Source organism: Scophthalmus maximus, chromosome 16, assembly GCF_022379125.1.
Source record: "Scophthalmus maximus strain ysfricsl-2021 chromosome 16, ASM2237912v1, whole genome shotgun sequence".
NCBI classification, from domain to species: Eukaryota; Metazoa; Chordata; class Actinopteri; order Pleuronectiformes; family Scophthalmidae; genus Scophthalmus; species Scophthalmus maximus.
Genome location: NC_061530.1, coordinates 1,252,000 through 1,268,784, shown reverse-complemented (window position 1 = coordinate 1,268,784; position 16,785 = coordinate 1,252,000). Strand labels below are relative to the sequence as shown.

The 16,785-nt window shown below is 43.4% G+C and overlaps 1 protein-coding gene across 2 annotated transcripts; it reads left to right on the top strand.

Annotated features, from left to right (window-relative positions):
• Positions 1–7,814: 7,814 nt before the first annotated feature.
• Positions 7,815–16,032, top strand: ralaa (v-ral simian leukemia viral oncogene homolog Aa (ras related)). Of its 2 annotated transcripts, none has more exons than XM_035611986.2 (5): positions 7,815–7,953; positions 11,040–11,277; positions 11,410–11,618; positions 11,829–12,003; positions 12,116–16,032. In XM_035611986.2, exons 2-5 carry the CDS (start codon positions 11,164–11,166, stop codon positions 12,236–12,238), a joined length of 621 nt encoding a protein of 206 aa, XP_035467879.1. In that variant the 5' UTR covers positions 7,815–7,953; positions 11,040–11,163; the 3' UTR covers positions 12,239–16,032. The 2 variants fall into 2 exon arrangements, with proteins under 2 accessions (XP_035467879.1, XP_035467880.1); XM_035611987.2 differs by having other exon boundaries at positions 7,821–7,953; positions 11,160–11,277.
• The last annotated feature ends 753 nt before the right edge of the window (positions 16,033–16,785 follow it).

Below are 16,785 nucleotides of genomic sequence, written 5' to 3'. Positions count from 1 at the left end.
CTTAATCAACTAAGGGGGAAAATGGACTCACACCCTCAGGGCTGACCTCTGTGCTCCACCTGCTGCCAGCACGGCTGCGCCATCTGCGGACTCATCTCTAGAGAGCCCCACATCCCCATACCTGAACGATATTCTGGGGATCTAAGGGCATGTGGGCGGTTTCTCCTCCAGTGCTCCCTGGTTTTTGAGCCACAATCTTCAGCCTATGTTTCAGATAAGTCACTCATAGCTTTTATTCTGGTGTTGTTGTCGGGGAGAGAAGCTCAGTGGGCTACAGCTTTATGGGAGAGAGATTCTTACACTATGTCTATCGAAGAAATGCGTAAGGTGTTTCGATCACCCGCTTCAGGGGAGAGAGGCGGCCAGTCGGCTCCTAACTCTCCGACATGGCTCTAGTGCTGTAGCTGAGAAGGCATTTCATTTCAGAATTTTGGCAGCTGAGAGTGGATAGTACGAGACAGCTTTGCTGGGGGGCTTTGTTCACAGCTTAGCTGAAAATATTGAAGATGAACTAGCAGCTAGGGACTAGTCTTCCAGTCAGGACTTAAAGTGTTTAGCCATTCGCCTAGATAGCCGTCTCCTGAAGTGCGAGAGGGAAAAGTCAAGGCACCTGCATGCCCCTTCTTCTCCCACTCTGCCTAAGTTCACTCTCCGGAGCGCCCCAGCCAGCCCGCCCACCTCCCGCCAGCTACACTGCTCGCCATCGCGCCATAACCACAAAAAAACCCATGCAGCTAGGTTGGTCCTGCCTCACTTCCTCAGAAGCCAGTCTGGACACTTTGTTACTGCCTGCCCTCTTCAGCCAAAAGATTAGGCTCTTCAGAAAGTGAGGGGGTTCTCATGAGCCATGGATCCTCCTCTCCTGCCATCACTCAATCACGCATGCAGTTTTTAGGCTCAGGTTCATTATGGTGGGGAATCTATTCCCCCTAAAGCCCTTGTTGATTATGGAGCTGATTACAACTTAATAAACGTCACCTTAGTCTCCTATGCTGGCATCCCTGTGTAAATCTTCTCTGACCCTATGACTGTTAATGCTCTAGACGGAAGACTTTTGGCAAACCTGACCCACCGCACAGCTCCCTGTCTCTCTGCCTCTCAGGTAGTCATAATTAATTCATTTTGATTTTTAGTTAACCGGTCACCTCACGTCCCCATTGTTTTAGGTCAGCCATTGTTACAGCTCCACAATTCCCATATAGACTGGTCCAGCTCACCTGTTGTTAGCTCCTGATTACCACGATCTTGCTCAGGTGTTCAGCAAACAGTGAGCCCAGTCCCTGCCCCTTTATCGATCGTATGATTGTGCTATAGACATCCTCCCCGGCTCTCCCTTACATATTTCCCATCCAGAACGAGATGATGCCAAGGCATGCAGGTAAGATTGCAGCTGACCCCTCCCACCCTGGACACAATCTGTTTGTGACACTCCCCTCTGGCAGAAGGCTGCAGTCCATCCTCATGCCATAAGAACAGTTTCTTCCCCTTTGCTGTCATCAACAAGGTCAGAGACCACCATTGACACTGACACTTGCTTTATCCTCCCCTTTTTTTTTCTTCTTATTTTTCTATTTACTATTTGCTATGTTTGTTATGCACCAATCTCCAAAGCAAATTCCTTGTATGTGAGAACCTACTTGACAGTAAACATGATTCTGATTCTGGTCTGTCTGCTTCTCTGAGCTGTTTAGGGCCAAAGCGACTTACATAACTGCATTAGACCATGGATATATTAAAGGTGCAAGAATCATGAGAGTACATAAAAAGCAGCTTCAAGTGCTCCATTTTAGATTTGTTATTTGTTTGATTTAGTAATGATTCAAGAACTAAAGTGCAGTGTGAACAGACATTTTTCAGTCTGCAACCGAAAGATTGAAGGGTTTCTGCTGTCCTGATGGCAATGGGGAGCTCTTTCCACCATTGAGGAACCAGGACAGCAAACAGACAGGATTTACTTGAGCGGTGGCTGCCCACCCCTTGCAGTGAGAATGTAGCAAGCTGTCTGGGCTCAAATTTGCTGAACAAGTTGTTGGGCATTTGTGCTCCACCTTGGCAAATGTGAAATTATCTACAAGTGTTTCCCATGGTATTGTAGAGATGTAAACAGTTTTAATTTGATAAGATAAAAATGTTTTAGAGGTTTGTACTTGTCTCAAGGGATGTTTTACCGGGAGACGAGGTGTGCTAACTTCATGGAGAAGTTCTTTAACCTGTGTGGATAGTCACAAAGCAATACGATCGGAAATTATTTATTTTAAGGTAGCCCCCCCCCACACACGCAAATACTATTGTCAGTGCTTGATCGTTCGCACCTTCTGTAAATCTAACACACCCATTATCAACTTTATTAGTTGTAGCTTAGTTGCTTAAGTTATACCAATGTCAGCATTTATATATGTATACTTTAAAATAGTGATGATTTTTAAATCAACCTTTCTTGTGGAACATTTCAAGTGCTCTTGGGGGGGCCCTAAGCAGCCGCTTAGTTCACTAAGCTGACAGCACTGCTGACTAACTGAAATTTACCATCGCCCTCACCCTTACCTCAGCAGCTACAAAAGGGACTCACTAGTTTGCAAAACAATTTAATTTCATCAACAGTAAAATAAGATTAAGAATAATTAGTAGTATAATAGGAGTTTTATAAGAGTACTCGTCGGGTGGTGTGGCTCAGGAGGTAGAGTCGGTTGTCGGTCCGCATGCCAATGTGTCATTGGGCAAGACACTAAGCTCTGAATTGACTCTGGTAGCTCTTCCGGCAGTGTATGAATGTGATAGATAAAAGCATGAATTGTTGGAAACAGCACTTACACTTAGCACTTGTGGAACCACCATTACCCCATCCACCTCACCACGTTGTAACGGCTCGGAAGGGGACCCAAATGCAGCACACTTAGGCAGGCAGACAGTCGGTAAGGACTTTTATTTACGGACAGTTCAAGAAAAACCCTGTGGAACAAACTTGCTTGAGTGCCTGGGACGAACATGCCGTGGGAGCCGGCAGGTGACGGTACCACAGGCAGGGGAGCAGGCAGAGTCCAATGTCGGGGGCGGAAGGCTGGGTCGATCACCGAGACAGAGCAGACAGGTCGAGTAGTACTCGTCGAAGACGTCCACCTCCATCCTCTCCTCTTCGGCTCCCAGGAGTGCGCCGCCTCGTCAGTGGAGGGGTCCTCGGAGCTGATGTTGTCGCTGGACGGGTCGAGCAGAGGAGGTGGCCGAGAAGGCCGACCCCGAGGCTTGGGGATAAGGCCGGTCTTGGTGGGTTGATCCGGGTGCTCCTGATGGAACCCTCTGATGAGGGTATGGTCCAGAACGTCTCTTGCTGGGACCCAGGACCTCTCCTCGGGACAGTAGCCTTCCCAGTCCACCAGGTACTGGAGACCCCTCCCGGGCCAGCGGGACCGCAGGAGACGGCGGACGGTGTACACGGGGCCCCCATTGAGGAGGCGGGACCTCAGGAGCCAGAGCACTTTCCTGGCCCGGCTTGATCCTGGAAACGTGGAAGGTGGGATGAACCCGCATGGACCTGGGGAGCTTGAGCCTCGCCGCCGCCGGGTTGATGACCTTCTGGACCTCGAACCAACAACGAATCGGGGAGCCAGCTTCTTGGACTCGACCCTCAGGGGAAGATCACGGGTGGAGAGCCAAACCCTCTGACCTGGCTTGTACTCCGGGGCCCGGGAGCGGCGTTGGTTGGCAGCGGAAGCGTAGCGACCAGCGGCTCGGAGAAGGGCTGCTCGGGCTTGAATCCAGGTCCTGCAGCAGTGGCGGATGAAAGCCTGGACGGACGGGCAGGACACCTCCTTTCCAGTGCCGGGAACAGAGGCGGCTGGAAGCCGTAGGGGCACTGGAAGGGGGAGAGACCTGTGGCAGAGCTGGTCAGGGTGTTGTGCGCATTTTCTACCCACAACAGTTGTTCGGACCAGGTCGATGGGTGCTGTGACGTCATGCACCGAAGAGCCGTTTCCATTTCCTGATTCTTTCTCTCTGTCTGGCTTTTGCACTGGGGGTGGTAGCCAGAGGACAGGCTGGCTCCCAGGAGCGAACAAAATTCTTTCCAGAAGATCGAGGCGAACTGGGGGCCCCGGTCAGAGACCAAGTCAACCGGGATGCCATGGAGCCGGACAACGTGGGTCAGCAGCAGCTGGCCAGTCTCTTTGGCCGATGGGAACTTGGGTAGGGGCATGAAATGGGCCATCTTGCTGAACCGGTCTACCACCGTCAGTATGGTGGTGTTGCCGCTGGACGGTGGTATACCGGTGACGAAATCCACAGAGATGTGGGACCAGGGGCGATGAGGAACCGGCGGAGGATGCAGGAGACCAGCTGGAGCCTGGAGCGTGGGTTTGTGTTTGTTACAGGTGGGGCAGGCAAACCCTCTGGTGTCCTCTCCCAGGGAGGACCACCAGAAGCGACGCTGAACAACCTCCTTGATCCTCTGGATCGCAGGGTGGCATGTGAGTTGGGAGCTATGGGCCCACTGCAGAACCTCGGACCGGAGGTCAAGCGGAACAAACAGACGATTCGGAGGACATGAGCTGGGACCGGGCTGGTCCTGGATGGCGGCTCTGACTCTCTCCTCTACCTCCCAGGTGAGCGTGGCGACCAAACGGGAGGGTGGAAGGATGGTGTCAGGGCCGGCAGCGTCCCCATCCTTCTCTGGGAACTGCCGGGACAGGGGGCGTCGGGCTTGACATTGCGGGACCCCGGCCGATACGAGAGGGAGAAGTTAAATCTGGTGAGGAGGAGCACCCAGTGGGCCTGCCGGGAGTTCAGACGTCTGGCGGACTGGATATACTCAAGGTTTTTGCGATCTGTCCACACCAGAAACGGCAGCTCCTCCAAGGCCAACTTGACCCTGTTGCCAATGTCATAGTTTCTCTCGGCCGGGGTCAACCGCCTGGAAAAGAAGGCGCAGGGGTGAAGCTTCTGTTCGGTGGCGGTCCTTTGGGACAAAACAGCCCCGACTCCCACGTCGGAGGCGTCTACCTTGACCACGAATTGCCGCTCTGGGTCAGGCATGACAAGAATGGCGGCCGAAGTGAAGCGTTTCCTCAGGGCCTGGACAGCGTCATGGGCGGCTGACGTGTACTGGAAGGGCACTTTCGAGGAGGTGAGGGCCTTGAGAGGGGCTGCCACTGTGTTGTTACCCCGGATGAACCTCCGGTAGAAGTTGGCAAAACCCAGGAAGCGTTGAAGCTGTTTGCGGGAGTCCGGTGGGGGCCAGGTAGTGACAGCGGAGACCTTGGCTGAGTCCATCTGCACGGTCCCCCTCCTTACAACGTACCCCAGGAAGGAGACAGATGGGACGTGGAACTCGCACTTCTCTGCTTTCACGAAGAGGGAATTCTCTAACAGGCATTGCAGGACCGCCTGGACCTGGTGGACGTGTTCGTCTTTGGATCGGGATTAGATCAGAATGTCATTGAGGTAGATGAACACAAACTTATTGAGCATGTCTAGGGTCATGAACTGAGAGGGGAGATCATGACACACATGGCACCAACACCACCTCCATGTAGAATAAAACAGCTGTAAGGCCTCAGAAATGTGAAATCCTATTCTAGAAAGGCTGAAAGGAAAATGAATGACAGGTGACTCTATTGCTGACTTAGGTTTAAGACCAGTAAAATAGATATGGTAGGACTGTGAAGTAAAATATCCCAAGTGTAAAATGCCACAAATGAGGAAAAGAAATCAACACTTTGTTGATTGGCTATCATTTCCAGTTGAGACCTCATGCTATTCATAGATGACAAGATTCAAAGATACAGAGCCTAACTTAGAAAAAGAGAATTGTTTGGATGCTTTGCTCTTTGGAATGGGTAAAATGTGACCTTTACGTACCAGGGCCTGTCCAAACACAATATGCACGGCACCCCGTAATTAGTTTTAGTTAATCACCTCAGTTTCATTTATATGGCACCAAGTCATGACTCATGACATTTTATCTTGAGGCACTTAACAGAGTAAGGTCAAGACCTTATATAGAGACACAACGGTTTCCTACATTTTAGTATCAGTATCAGTGACACTGTATGAATAACCCAAAGCTGCATTATCCCTTTGTACCTCCCATGCTCCTGATTGAACCCTCTGATGAGGGTATGGTCCAGAACGTCTCTTGCTGGGACCCAGGACCTCTCCTCGGGACAGTAGCCTTCCCAGTCCACCAGGTACTGGAGACCCCTCCCGGGCCAGCGGGACCGCAGGAGACGGCGGACGGTGTACACGGGGCCCCCATTGAGGAGGCGGGACCTCAGGAGCCAGAGCACTTTCCTGGCCCGGCTTGATCCTGGAAACGTGGAAGGTGGGATGAACCCGCATGGACCTGGGGAGCTTGAGCCTCACCGCCACCGCCAGGTTGATGACCTTCTGGACCTCGAACGAACAACGAATCGGGGAGCCAGCTTCTTGGACTCGACCCTCAGGGGAAGATCACGGGTGGAGAGCCAAACCCTCTGACCTGGCTGGTACGGGAGCGGCGTTGGTTGGCAGCGGAAGCGTAGCGACCAGCGGCTTGGAGAAGGGCTGCTCGGGCTTGAATCCAGGTCCTGCGGCAGTGGCGCAGTTAGTTTTAGTTAATCACCTCAGTTTCATTTATATGGCACCAAGTCATGACTCATGACATATTATCTCGAGGCACTTAACAGAGTAAGGTCAAGACCTTATATATCACTTCAGACCACCAATCAATCAAGTTTACTTACTAGACTCCAGAGACTGACCACAGCCAAGCTCCACTTCATATTAATCCAAAAGTATTATCTATATTGCTTCTGCGCCCATAATAAAAATAAAGAAAACAAACCCACCCTATCCTCAATGACCTTAGCATACAAGGAACTACAACACAGCTAAACACACATTGGATCACTCTGCAGAGTTTTTGTTGAGTGTAAATCACACTGGAATCTATGAAGCTTAGAGCTTAACCCTAACCCCTATAGCTTAGTGAAGGATATTCCAACAAGCAGAGCATAATGGTATATCTGTAAATATTGTAGAAAATGAAAGAACAAAAACAACAGATAGCAAATGTCTTGCCAAACAACAAACTATACACAGCTGAAGCTACAAAGAAGCCCAATTAAGTAAATAAGACAAAAAAGGTCAAGCGTCTTTGTTTTGTTTCTAAAGTTATCCTTCACATACCATGCGATGAAGTTGAACACAAGTGAATACAACAAAAGATGGGAGAACCGTCATTGCACGGACCGCTGATCTGACAAAGACCAGTGTGTTCTATAATAGATGATCTCATTCACAGTGCCTTGCCACATCAGCTCCTGATTCATAGAGCATTGTCAGATCAGAGAGTAACCAGTCTCACAACTGTGATCACCACTTTCCCCCCACATAGATGAAATTAGGGGATGGTCTCAAATAAACCGGCTGAAAAAGACGTTGACTGATCTTGTCCTTTAAATTTAAAAATTGAAACTAATAATGGTGATTTAAATGAAGCAGTAGAGAAGAAGACCTGGGGTTGTGAAATGACTGAAATGTGTCTCACCATGTGCAGACAAACTGAAAGGTGTAATTTCATATCATCTCTGCAAACTTGAAGTGCAGGTGGTGTGACAACACTTAATGCAAATTAGCCCATGAATCAAATGGTGTGGGGGGTTTTTTGCGCAGTGTTCTACCAAACAAAATTGAGAAACTGAAATGATGATGCGTTCAGGAACATAACATTGAATGTGACATTCAAACGAAAAGTTAACGCTTGTACACCTGTCTAGTGCTCCCAGGCGGGTGGGCGTTGTCAGACGGAGCCAAGCCAACAGGACACAGTCAGTCAGTCAGTCGACTGCTAACAGCTAGCCGCTAACAGCCAACAGCGAAACATCTGGAGCTAGCCATGAGCTAACAAGTGTTTTCATTTTTGCCACCACAATTCAGCCGTCGTCCTGAGCCGTGTCAAGGTGAACACGGTCACATTTACTGGTAGGTGACGCACACGTACGCGCACACGTTCACACTGTCGGAACGTTTACTGCTAATCGCGTCAGGTCTCTTCTCACGTCGCATGGTTTAGTCGTGAAGAGCCGCTTGTTGTCGCCCGCTAGCCGTTTTGTCTGCTTGTCTAGCTAGCGACGAGAGAGCTGCGGAGTTTAAGAATAGAAGAGTATGTCTTCTTATGTGAATTTGTCTTTTACCGGGGCCGCTCCCTTCATTTTGAACCCCCCGGTGTCAGTTAACGGTTAGATGATGTCAGGTGAACCTGCTCGGTGGTGGAGTTAGCTTGTTAGCCGCATCGCCCACTGTAGTTAACCTAACATGACGACGTCTTCCTTGGTTATTGGTGATGACAAGACGATTGTTATGTTGTTGTTGTTACATCTGATAAGTAACTCAAATTGCAAGTCTTCCGGCTCATAATGCGGATCCTCTGTAACCTTGAATAATGATCCGCTGATAGATTTGTGACATTAGGGACATTAGGGATATGATGACGTTACACCTACGTGTATGTTCATAACTGTAACATAAAAACCTGGTATTGTAATTTGATTCATTCAATTACCTCGATCGCGTAGCTTTGTGTAGTAGTTGTGTGATTGTAAACGTTTCTTTTGAACCTAAAAGCCGTGAACTGATACCAGATGTCATCAATGCAACTGCCCTTTTTAATTGCTTTATATTGCTCATGTTGTCATGCATACGTATGGGTTATAAAGATATTTCTATGAGATGTTTTCCCATACTATAAGATATTTAGATTGTTATGGTTAAAGGACATTACCTTCAGTATTAAGATATAATATTGACTTTCAGTGTTTGGACCCTTTTTGTTTATTTGTATTATAGTTGGCTTCATTCCCATCATCCCATGTTTATCCCTGATCCCTGGAAATCTGTATTGGTTTGTGATCATAAAAGATGTCAGCACACCCATCTTGACATCTTGTTATTTCCATAGTCATCGTGGACAGTCCAGTCTGCGTAACAGATCACTACATCGATGTGGCATGTGACAGATTGTATCCACTTCTGTCGGAGTTGGTAAAATACTGGCAGCTGTTAACCGGGAACTTTAAGAAAAGTTTAATTTCTTTGCTTAATGGCTTTCACCCTTTGGGTTACTGGACTTTGTTGTTTTTATGTTTGCTTATCTGTTTGACATCATCCAGTGTGTGAAGTGTGGCTGTGCACAAAACAGTCTCTGATTTGGTGTGTGCTCCTTTCTGGCAAAATCTTTTTCTTTCTAAGAACTTTTTTTCTGAGACTTTTATGTTCATGCAGATTTTATAAGGATTGTGTTTCTATGTCTTCTTTGCCATCATGAAATAAATTAGCAGTACAGTGTTTAATACTTTGAGATTGCTTTTAGCAATGAAAAGTGCTTTATAAATAAAATATTATTATTATTGTAACTAATATTGTGCTTAGGGGAATGTAATGTTTCTGCAGTCACACAGTGCAGGTAAAGAATGATAATGGAAAAAAATGATGGGTCATTCCATGCCAAATCAACGAGGGTGCCAGTTCACGTCATGGATTTTCTTGAAAAATGTCATGTATGCACTTCTATAAAATTCATGGTACGTTGCAGAAATCCTATAGATGTACTCCAATGTTTTTAGAAGTTTGGCCTTTTTCATCAAATTGTTACTCTTTGTGTGTATTCTGAGCCTTACCAAGGCTTATTTTTCACTGGATTGGGTCGAAATTTGTTCTGAACATCCAAGACACCCTGAGGATAATGTACATGTATTCATGTAAATAGTCTTTGCTAAATGTTAAAAGTAATCAAATTAAGTTTACAATACCCGAATGTAGACTCTTTAATTTTCAAAAATGAATGTCTTCACTAGTTTTCACTTCCTTGCAACCACAATTTGATTATGTGTAGTATTACTACAGTTCTATCACATGTAGAAGTTATATGGTCATGCAAAAACTTAAGTGCCACAACTCTTGCTAAATATAGCTTCAGAGCTAAACCCCACTTTTTATGGTATTTTGCCTCTATATTGAAACTTTTTTATGGGAAACTGTTAATGTTGATTGCCGATATATGGAAAAAGTTAAGATGTTATTAGAGCTGCAACAGTTTTATCGATTACTAATCGACTACTAAATTAATCGCAAAATAATATTTCGATAATCAATTAACGGGTTCAAGTAGTTTTTATGAAAAAATAAATAAAAATGATCTGATTTCAGCTTCTTAAATGTGAATATTTTCTGGTTTCTTTTTGTCTATATGACAGTAACTAAATAGCTTTGGTGTGTGGAAAAAAACAAAGCATCATCTTGGGGTTTGGGAAACACAATCAACGTTTTTTGCCAATTTATGGACCAAGCAACTAATCGATAAGGAAAGTAATCGTTAGTTGCACCGTTAGATGTTTTTTTAAAGAGCCTAAATGAATTGCGTTCTGCCACGTGATTGGCTGTTTATTAATGCCTGATATTTGCTTTGCTTCAAAACAAATATCAACCATGAATACATGTTGTACATTATCCTCAGGGTGTTTTGGATGTTCAGTACACATTTCAACCGAATCCAGTGAAAAATAAGCGGTTGGTAAAGCTCAGAAACACACAAAGAATCACAATTTGATGAAAAAGGCAAAACTTCTAAAAACATGACTTAACACTGCATTTCGTTGTCTCAGTACAATATAGTGACAATAAAGTTGAATCTATTTAAAAGAAGTGTTTGGAGTAAAGCTATAAGATTTTTCAAGAAAATCTGTGACGTGAAGTGACAGGCCCTCGTTGAGTCAACATGGAATGACCCTGATTATACAGCAGGTAATTATTTATCAATCTATTGCCAGTGGTCATTGTCCTTCCGCATTTGCAGTAGTGTTAAATGGTTACAGAGAATCATCCCCAGTGCTACTTTTTGCAGTGTAATGGCTGTTTGTCCTGGTTACATTTTTTATTGTAGTGGGATTTATTGCTTTGAGACCCAATGATGACTATGCAATCTAACTGCAGAAATGTAATACAAATCCCCAGAGCTGATGATGAAACATCTGATGATTGTTTTCTCTTCTATTCATTTTCTGTCTCCCCAGGAATTATCATTCAGTCTCTTGCTGCAGCTGCAGTTGAGACAGATTTCCCCTCTTCATTTCACATTCTCTCCCTGCACCTTGAACCTTCTCTCTTCCACACTCAGATATCTCTGTACACAGGGCCATGGCAGCTGCTAAGCCAAAGGGGCAGAACTCTTTAGCCCTACACAAAGTGATTATGGTGGGCAGTGGAGGAGTGGGGAAATCGGCCCTCACTCTCCAGTTCATGTATGATGAGGTGAGTAACTTAAACCACAGCTGGCAAGATTAGATTCAGATTTAATTAGGACAAATAAGCTGAAATTCACACATTTTTGAGGTGAAAACGTTTACTTGTCTGTTGAATTAATCCCCTCCCCCACCCTCCTAGTTTGTTGAAGACTATGAGCCGACCAAAGCGGACAGTTACAGGAAGAAAGTGGTGCTGGATGGAGAGGAGGTACAGATTGACATCCTTGACACAGCTGGACAAGAGGACTATGCAGCCATCCGGGATAACTACTTCCGCAGCGGCGAGGGTTTCCTCTGTGTATTTTCCATCACAGAGCTGGAATCGTTCGCAGCAACAGTAGACTTCAGGTGTGGTAGCATACTTGTATTTTAATGTGATACTTTCTCATCATACATACATATACATCATACATTATCATTTGTTGTTTTATTTTCTGTATTAACACACTTAAAAAATGAATACCATGACATTTTGTAACCTTGTGGTCCTTTGATAATGCTGTAAGTCAGTAGTTTGTTTACATAATTCATGGCTGAATGTTATTTCCTGTTTCTCAGAGAGCAGATCCTGCGAGTGAAGGAGGATGAGAACGTTCCCTTTCTCCTGGTTGGAAACAAGTCAGACTTGGAAGACCGACGGCAGGTTAGCGCAGACGAGGCGAAGGCTCGTGCTGAGCAGTGGGGGGTGTGCTATGTGGAGACTTCTGCCAAAACCCGTGCCAATGTAGACAAGGTTGGTCTGAATAACGAAAGATAAGCCTCACCTTGGCTAAAGTTGACTACACTTAGTTCATGTACAGCAGAGAAATTTGAGCCCTTTTTAGTCATTGTATTTTTTTTTGCAGGTGTTTTTTGACCTGATGAGAGAGATCCGAGCAAGGAAAATGGAGGACAGCAAAGAAAAGAATGGGAAGAAGAAAAGTAAAAGTTTGGCCAAGAGAATTAGAGAGAGATGCTGTATTCTATAGTGGTTAAAGATAGCAGGATAGCTGCTTATGTACATATACTTTTCTCAGACTTTTACATTTATTTTGTGCCCATACCTGACCATGACTTTCTGTTCTTGGCTAATAGGACATCTAACCGTGTGTCAGGGAGTAGTAAGGTGGTATTTATAGCTCTAACTTTTTTGTGCTGACACTCCAAATAACTTATGTATTCTCTCTCTTACGCAGACTATTACACATAACAGTGTAACAGTGTAATAAATGGCCAGTGTTTTAATTTAGGCCTACGCTTGACAAGAAGCTACTCCCTGAAATGTTACACAACCTTTCATTGTAAAGTTTGAAGTGTATAATATATTCAGGCAACTGTGCAGTGCTAGTACTAAAGATAAGAAAAGATCAAATTAAAGTTTCACAGCCAAGGTTAAAAATGGAGAATATATAACTGGAGCACTCCTTGAAAGTCCCACTTCAGATAATTTGTCCACAGTCTTTGGGAGGAAATGTAAATTAACAAAATCTGCAATGTAGTGTCAACCCAAATGTCATCAAGTGCCACCAAGGAGATGTACATTGGTGAATTTTGAAAACATTTCCGTTGAGAGATAATTGCTTTAACTAAGACAGAGCTTGTCCCTCACCTAAATGTTTTAGTTGTCAAAACGTATTTTTACGTCAAACTTTCTCATTCCTCCTCCTCTACCATATCAACCAGTATAAAGTAAGCGCACTAACTTTTTCATTTTGTTTCCCCGTCCACTCATTTTATCAAGTCTTGTCAAAGGCACAAACAACATTGATCATAACCCTTACATTTTGAATGGATTTGACAACACTTGAATTTTTTTCATTCCAAACCGTTCAGAAATTACCTCACTTGTCTAATGGCTTTAATTGCCTCTTTTTTTGCAATGATGGAATCCCTGGTGCTCTGATAAAAGGTGATTCCATAACACTACATCCTTTACATGCTGTCTTTAACACATCTTGATAATATAAATTACTTCCAGACACATGGAAATTGCTTCCTCTAGTTTCCTGGCGCTGACTTTTAATTTCCCTTTTTTATGTAAATGTATTTCTTAAATTTGGACTAAAATGGGAATAAATTAATTGCTGGATTATTTTTTATGTATATAATATCAAAAATAAATGCAGGCATGATAGAAGATACGTGGTACCGCTCCCAAAAAAAGTTCCTCTTTCACCAAAGAAAAATGCTATCTAGTAAAAACAAATGCCCACTTTTTAATTGAAGTAAATGACAACTTGCTATGGTGAGCGTCATAAGTACTGCAGTGTTTCTGCAAAAACTTCACTGTCTCTATCTGTAACTCTGATGGAGTAAAAGGTTGAAGGTGTGTCAGAGGAAGGGAAAGGATTACATTCTAAATGGCCAGGAGGAAAAATGCAAGGTCATGAGGGATTTAGTAATTCATGTACAGAGCATCACTGTTGCCTACCTGTCCATTGTGAATGTGAATAATCCCCACATGCTCATCCGGTTTGCCTGTAATGTTAGGCTGGCAATCATGTGCAATCAGTGAGTTCAGAGTTAAATTGATGTTCTACACAGCCCCCCTGTGTTAAAATGCTGTCGTGAAATCTTCATAAAATACCTGATGTTCCTTTGGTCTTGCTCATGTAGTTCAATGATTTCACAAGTAAGTGAATATGAATGCAGTGTAAGAATTGGCCAGGTGAGAAAGCAGTCCATGATTTACAGTTAAATTACAGAGACGAAAACACACCAAGAAATCTTCCCCCTTAATTATCTTAATTTCCCTTTATGACTTAGTTGTCCTTTCTTTTTTTACACCACAAAACTTCAGACTTATTCAAAATAATAGTCAACAACAAGAGCTCTAAATTTACATTAAATGAGTTTGGCAACAAGAAGGATGCCCAACTATGCACAAAATATGGATGTAGTTGCAGGACATGCACACAGCTAACAAAGTATCCAAAACACAACAGGGGAAAAACTAGCGAGAGATAGTTGAGATTGATAGGACTATCGGTGTGTAGCTAAGCTAGCAAGGAAGCTAATGTTACCTGTCAAAGCATTTCAAATTATACATCACTTGTGATCTTAGCTTATCTTGGCTATAAAATCATTTGCACTTTGTTTAAAAAAAATATCACGATACAGAGCAATCAACAAGACCGCAAACAACTGATGCAACAGTTTCTGCTGCAAAACCAACATTCCTTCTTCTCTTTGGCTGTTGCTCAGCTATAACTCCTTTTCTTAACAATGTGATAATGTTATACAATATATGCCGCAATTGCACCAATGCTGGAAAACTCTCTTTCCATTCACTCACCTGCTGGTCCCTTGTCTCCGGACCAAATCCATCCCATTCAAAAGTCCACACTGTGGCAGCAACAGAATCATAGACTGCTCCTGCTTCTTAACAATTTAAAATGCGAATGGATTTTTATTCACCACATACAAAAACCAGACAGCTAGAGGACTGCAGAAATATTAACTGAATTTGACAAAAGCGTATTGAATTGAATCGCTGGCTATATATCTTCTAATAGATGAATGCTAAAGGATTTGTGACTTTGATTAGAGGCTTTATTTCTATAGTATTTTTCATTGTGTTAATTGTACAAAAAGAGAGTGATGTATAAGAATGTCTGTAGGATTTCGTTTTTTCTGAAAAGCGCACAGTTGAGAGTGAGACTGGATCTTTGCCAGATTGTGAGAAAAACTCAAGCCCAAAATATTAAGAAGCCATGGCATCAGAATGTTTGGATAATATTTTGGTTTTACATATTCTAAGGGCTAACCTGTAGTACATCATACCATGATTGAAACACTCCTGACAGTTAAAGTGACATGCACAAATAAACAAATACATCTACGCCAAGGCCCAACAGTCTCCGCTAGAGACAGATTTTTACTTGGATCCGCACCAAATTGTGCACACTCATAGATATCAATATCATATATATCTATGCCAGATTTTATTTCCTCAAGATCCATGCATTATTCCCTGTGAAATTGGTGAAAAGGTAAAAACAAAATGTGAAAAAGAAAAAGGGGAGAAAGTTTCCTGAATCCGGACCTTTGTCTAGATCCGTGCCAAAATTAATTGGGTTCTTGGCTGCGGTCCCATCCTTCCATCAAGTTACTCGGAAATCTGTGCAGTAGTTTTTGTGTAATCCTGTTTACAAACCAACCAACAAATAATCAAACAAAAAGTGATAACATACTTTGCAGTGGCCTAAAAACTGACACAATGTAATTATCACATAATGACGTACCTTCCTAAGCTTATTTCCATCATATTTAAGTGCTCTGTGTCTACATTGTTAAGGAGCACAGAAGTTACTATATTTGAAGTGATCACCATAGTGCTTGCTCACTCAAATGTTGGTTTAACAGCATTTCATTCTTATTTCAAGGCTTTTTCAAAAGCAAACATAATGCATTGTTCTTTTTCCTTTGTCTTCATGACAAAATAGTGAACATGATGGCCAAAATATTTTCAAAAAGATACTAAAGCAGACCAGATGGTTGTGTGAAAGCTATGAGCAAATTGTCCCACTGAGTATTCAAATAAATTGTTTTGCCTTTAATTTAAATACCCTTGGAATTCAAAAGAAATAACGCATATCTATGTCTCTGATTGGATGGTTGTATGTATGCCATTGGTAAAATGTTTTGACTCATGTTTACTTATTTTGAACGTAACCACTAATGTTGCCTATCTTTTTGTGAATGCAAGAGGTGAAGCTTAGAGTTCAATTCCCTTTTGGTAGTTATTTGGAAATGGCAAATAAAGTGGACATTGCTAATAATATTTTCCATGACATTCTTTTTGTGAAGATTTTATGTCTTGATCGTCTTGGAATTATTGCAATTGGCCTTGTTGCATTATAATGTTTTCAAGAACACATTCACACTGCTTCTTTGTGTTGCAAATATGGGGTGTAACGGGGAATTTGTTTTATATATATATATATTTTATTTATTTATATACATACATACATACATACATATTGTGTTTAAATGTATTCCCCACTCCCCAAATGTGGGTGGACTTGTGTTTCCTCAAGCTCCAGTCCTCTACCAGAGGCCTGGGAGCCTGGGGGTTATGTGCAGTATCTCAGCTGTTCCTAAGACGGCACTCTTCTGGACAGAGATCTCGGATGTTGTTCCTGGTATCGGCTGGGGCCACTCTCTCTCTCTCTCTCTCTCTCTCTCTCTCTCTCTCTCTCTCTCTCTCTATATATATATATATATATATATATATATATATATATATGTATGGATATCCCATCCTGGAGGAGCTGGGATGCCTGGGATAGTAGCATTCTATTAATTCCATATCCTCCATCCTAGTCCATGGATGTCTTGTTCCAGTGGCTTTTCATCAGGTTGCCATGGTACCATAACACCTGATGTGGACCCATACTGGATGTAGCAACGCCCTGACCTGTTTGTGTGTGTGTAGGTTATATAGGTGTTTAGTTTTTTCATTCCTTTTTTATGCACATTTATAAATAACCCATTTAAACAAAATTTGAAATTGATTTCCCAGCATTGTGTCAAA

What these genes read in the sequence shown, in the direction of transcription:
- ralaa (XM_035611986.2), top strand. Translation starts at nt 11,164, where the DNA reads ATGGCAGCTGCTAAGCCAAAGGGGCAGAACTCTTTAGCCCTACACAAA. An exon ending in TCCAGTTCATGTATGATGAG is followed by an intron (nt 11,278 to 11,409) that starts GTGAGTAACTTA and finishes CCACCCTCCTAG; the next exon opens with TTTGTTGAAGACTATGAGCC. An exon ending in CCCGTGCCAATGTAGACAAG is followed by an intron (nt 12,004 to 12,115) that starts GTTGGTCTGAAT and finishes TTTTTTTTGCAG; the next exon opens with GTGTTTTTTGACCTGATGAG.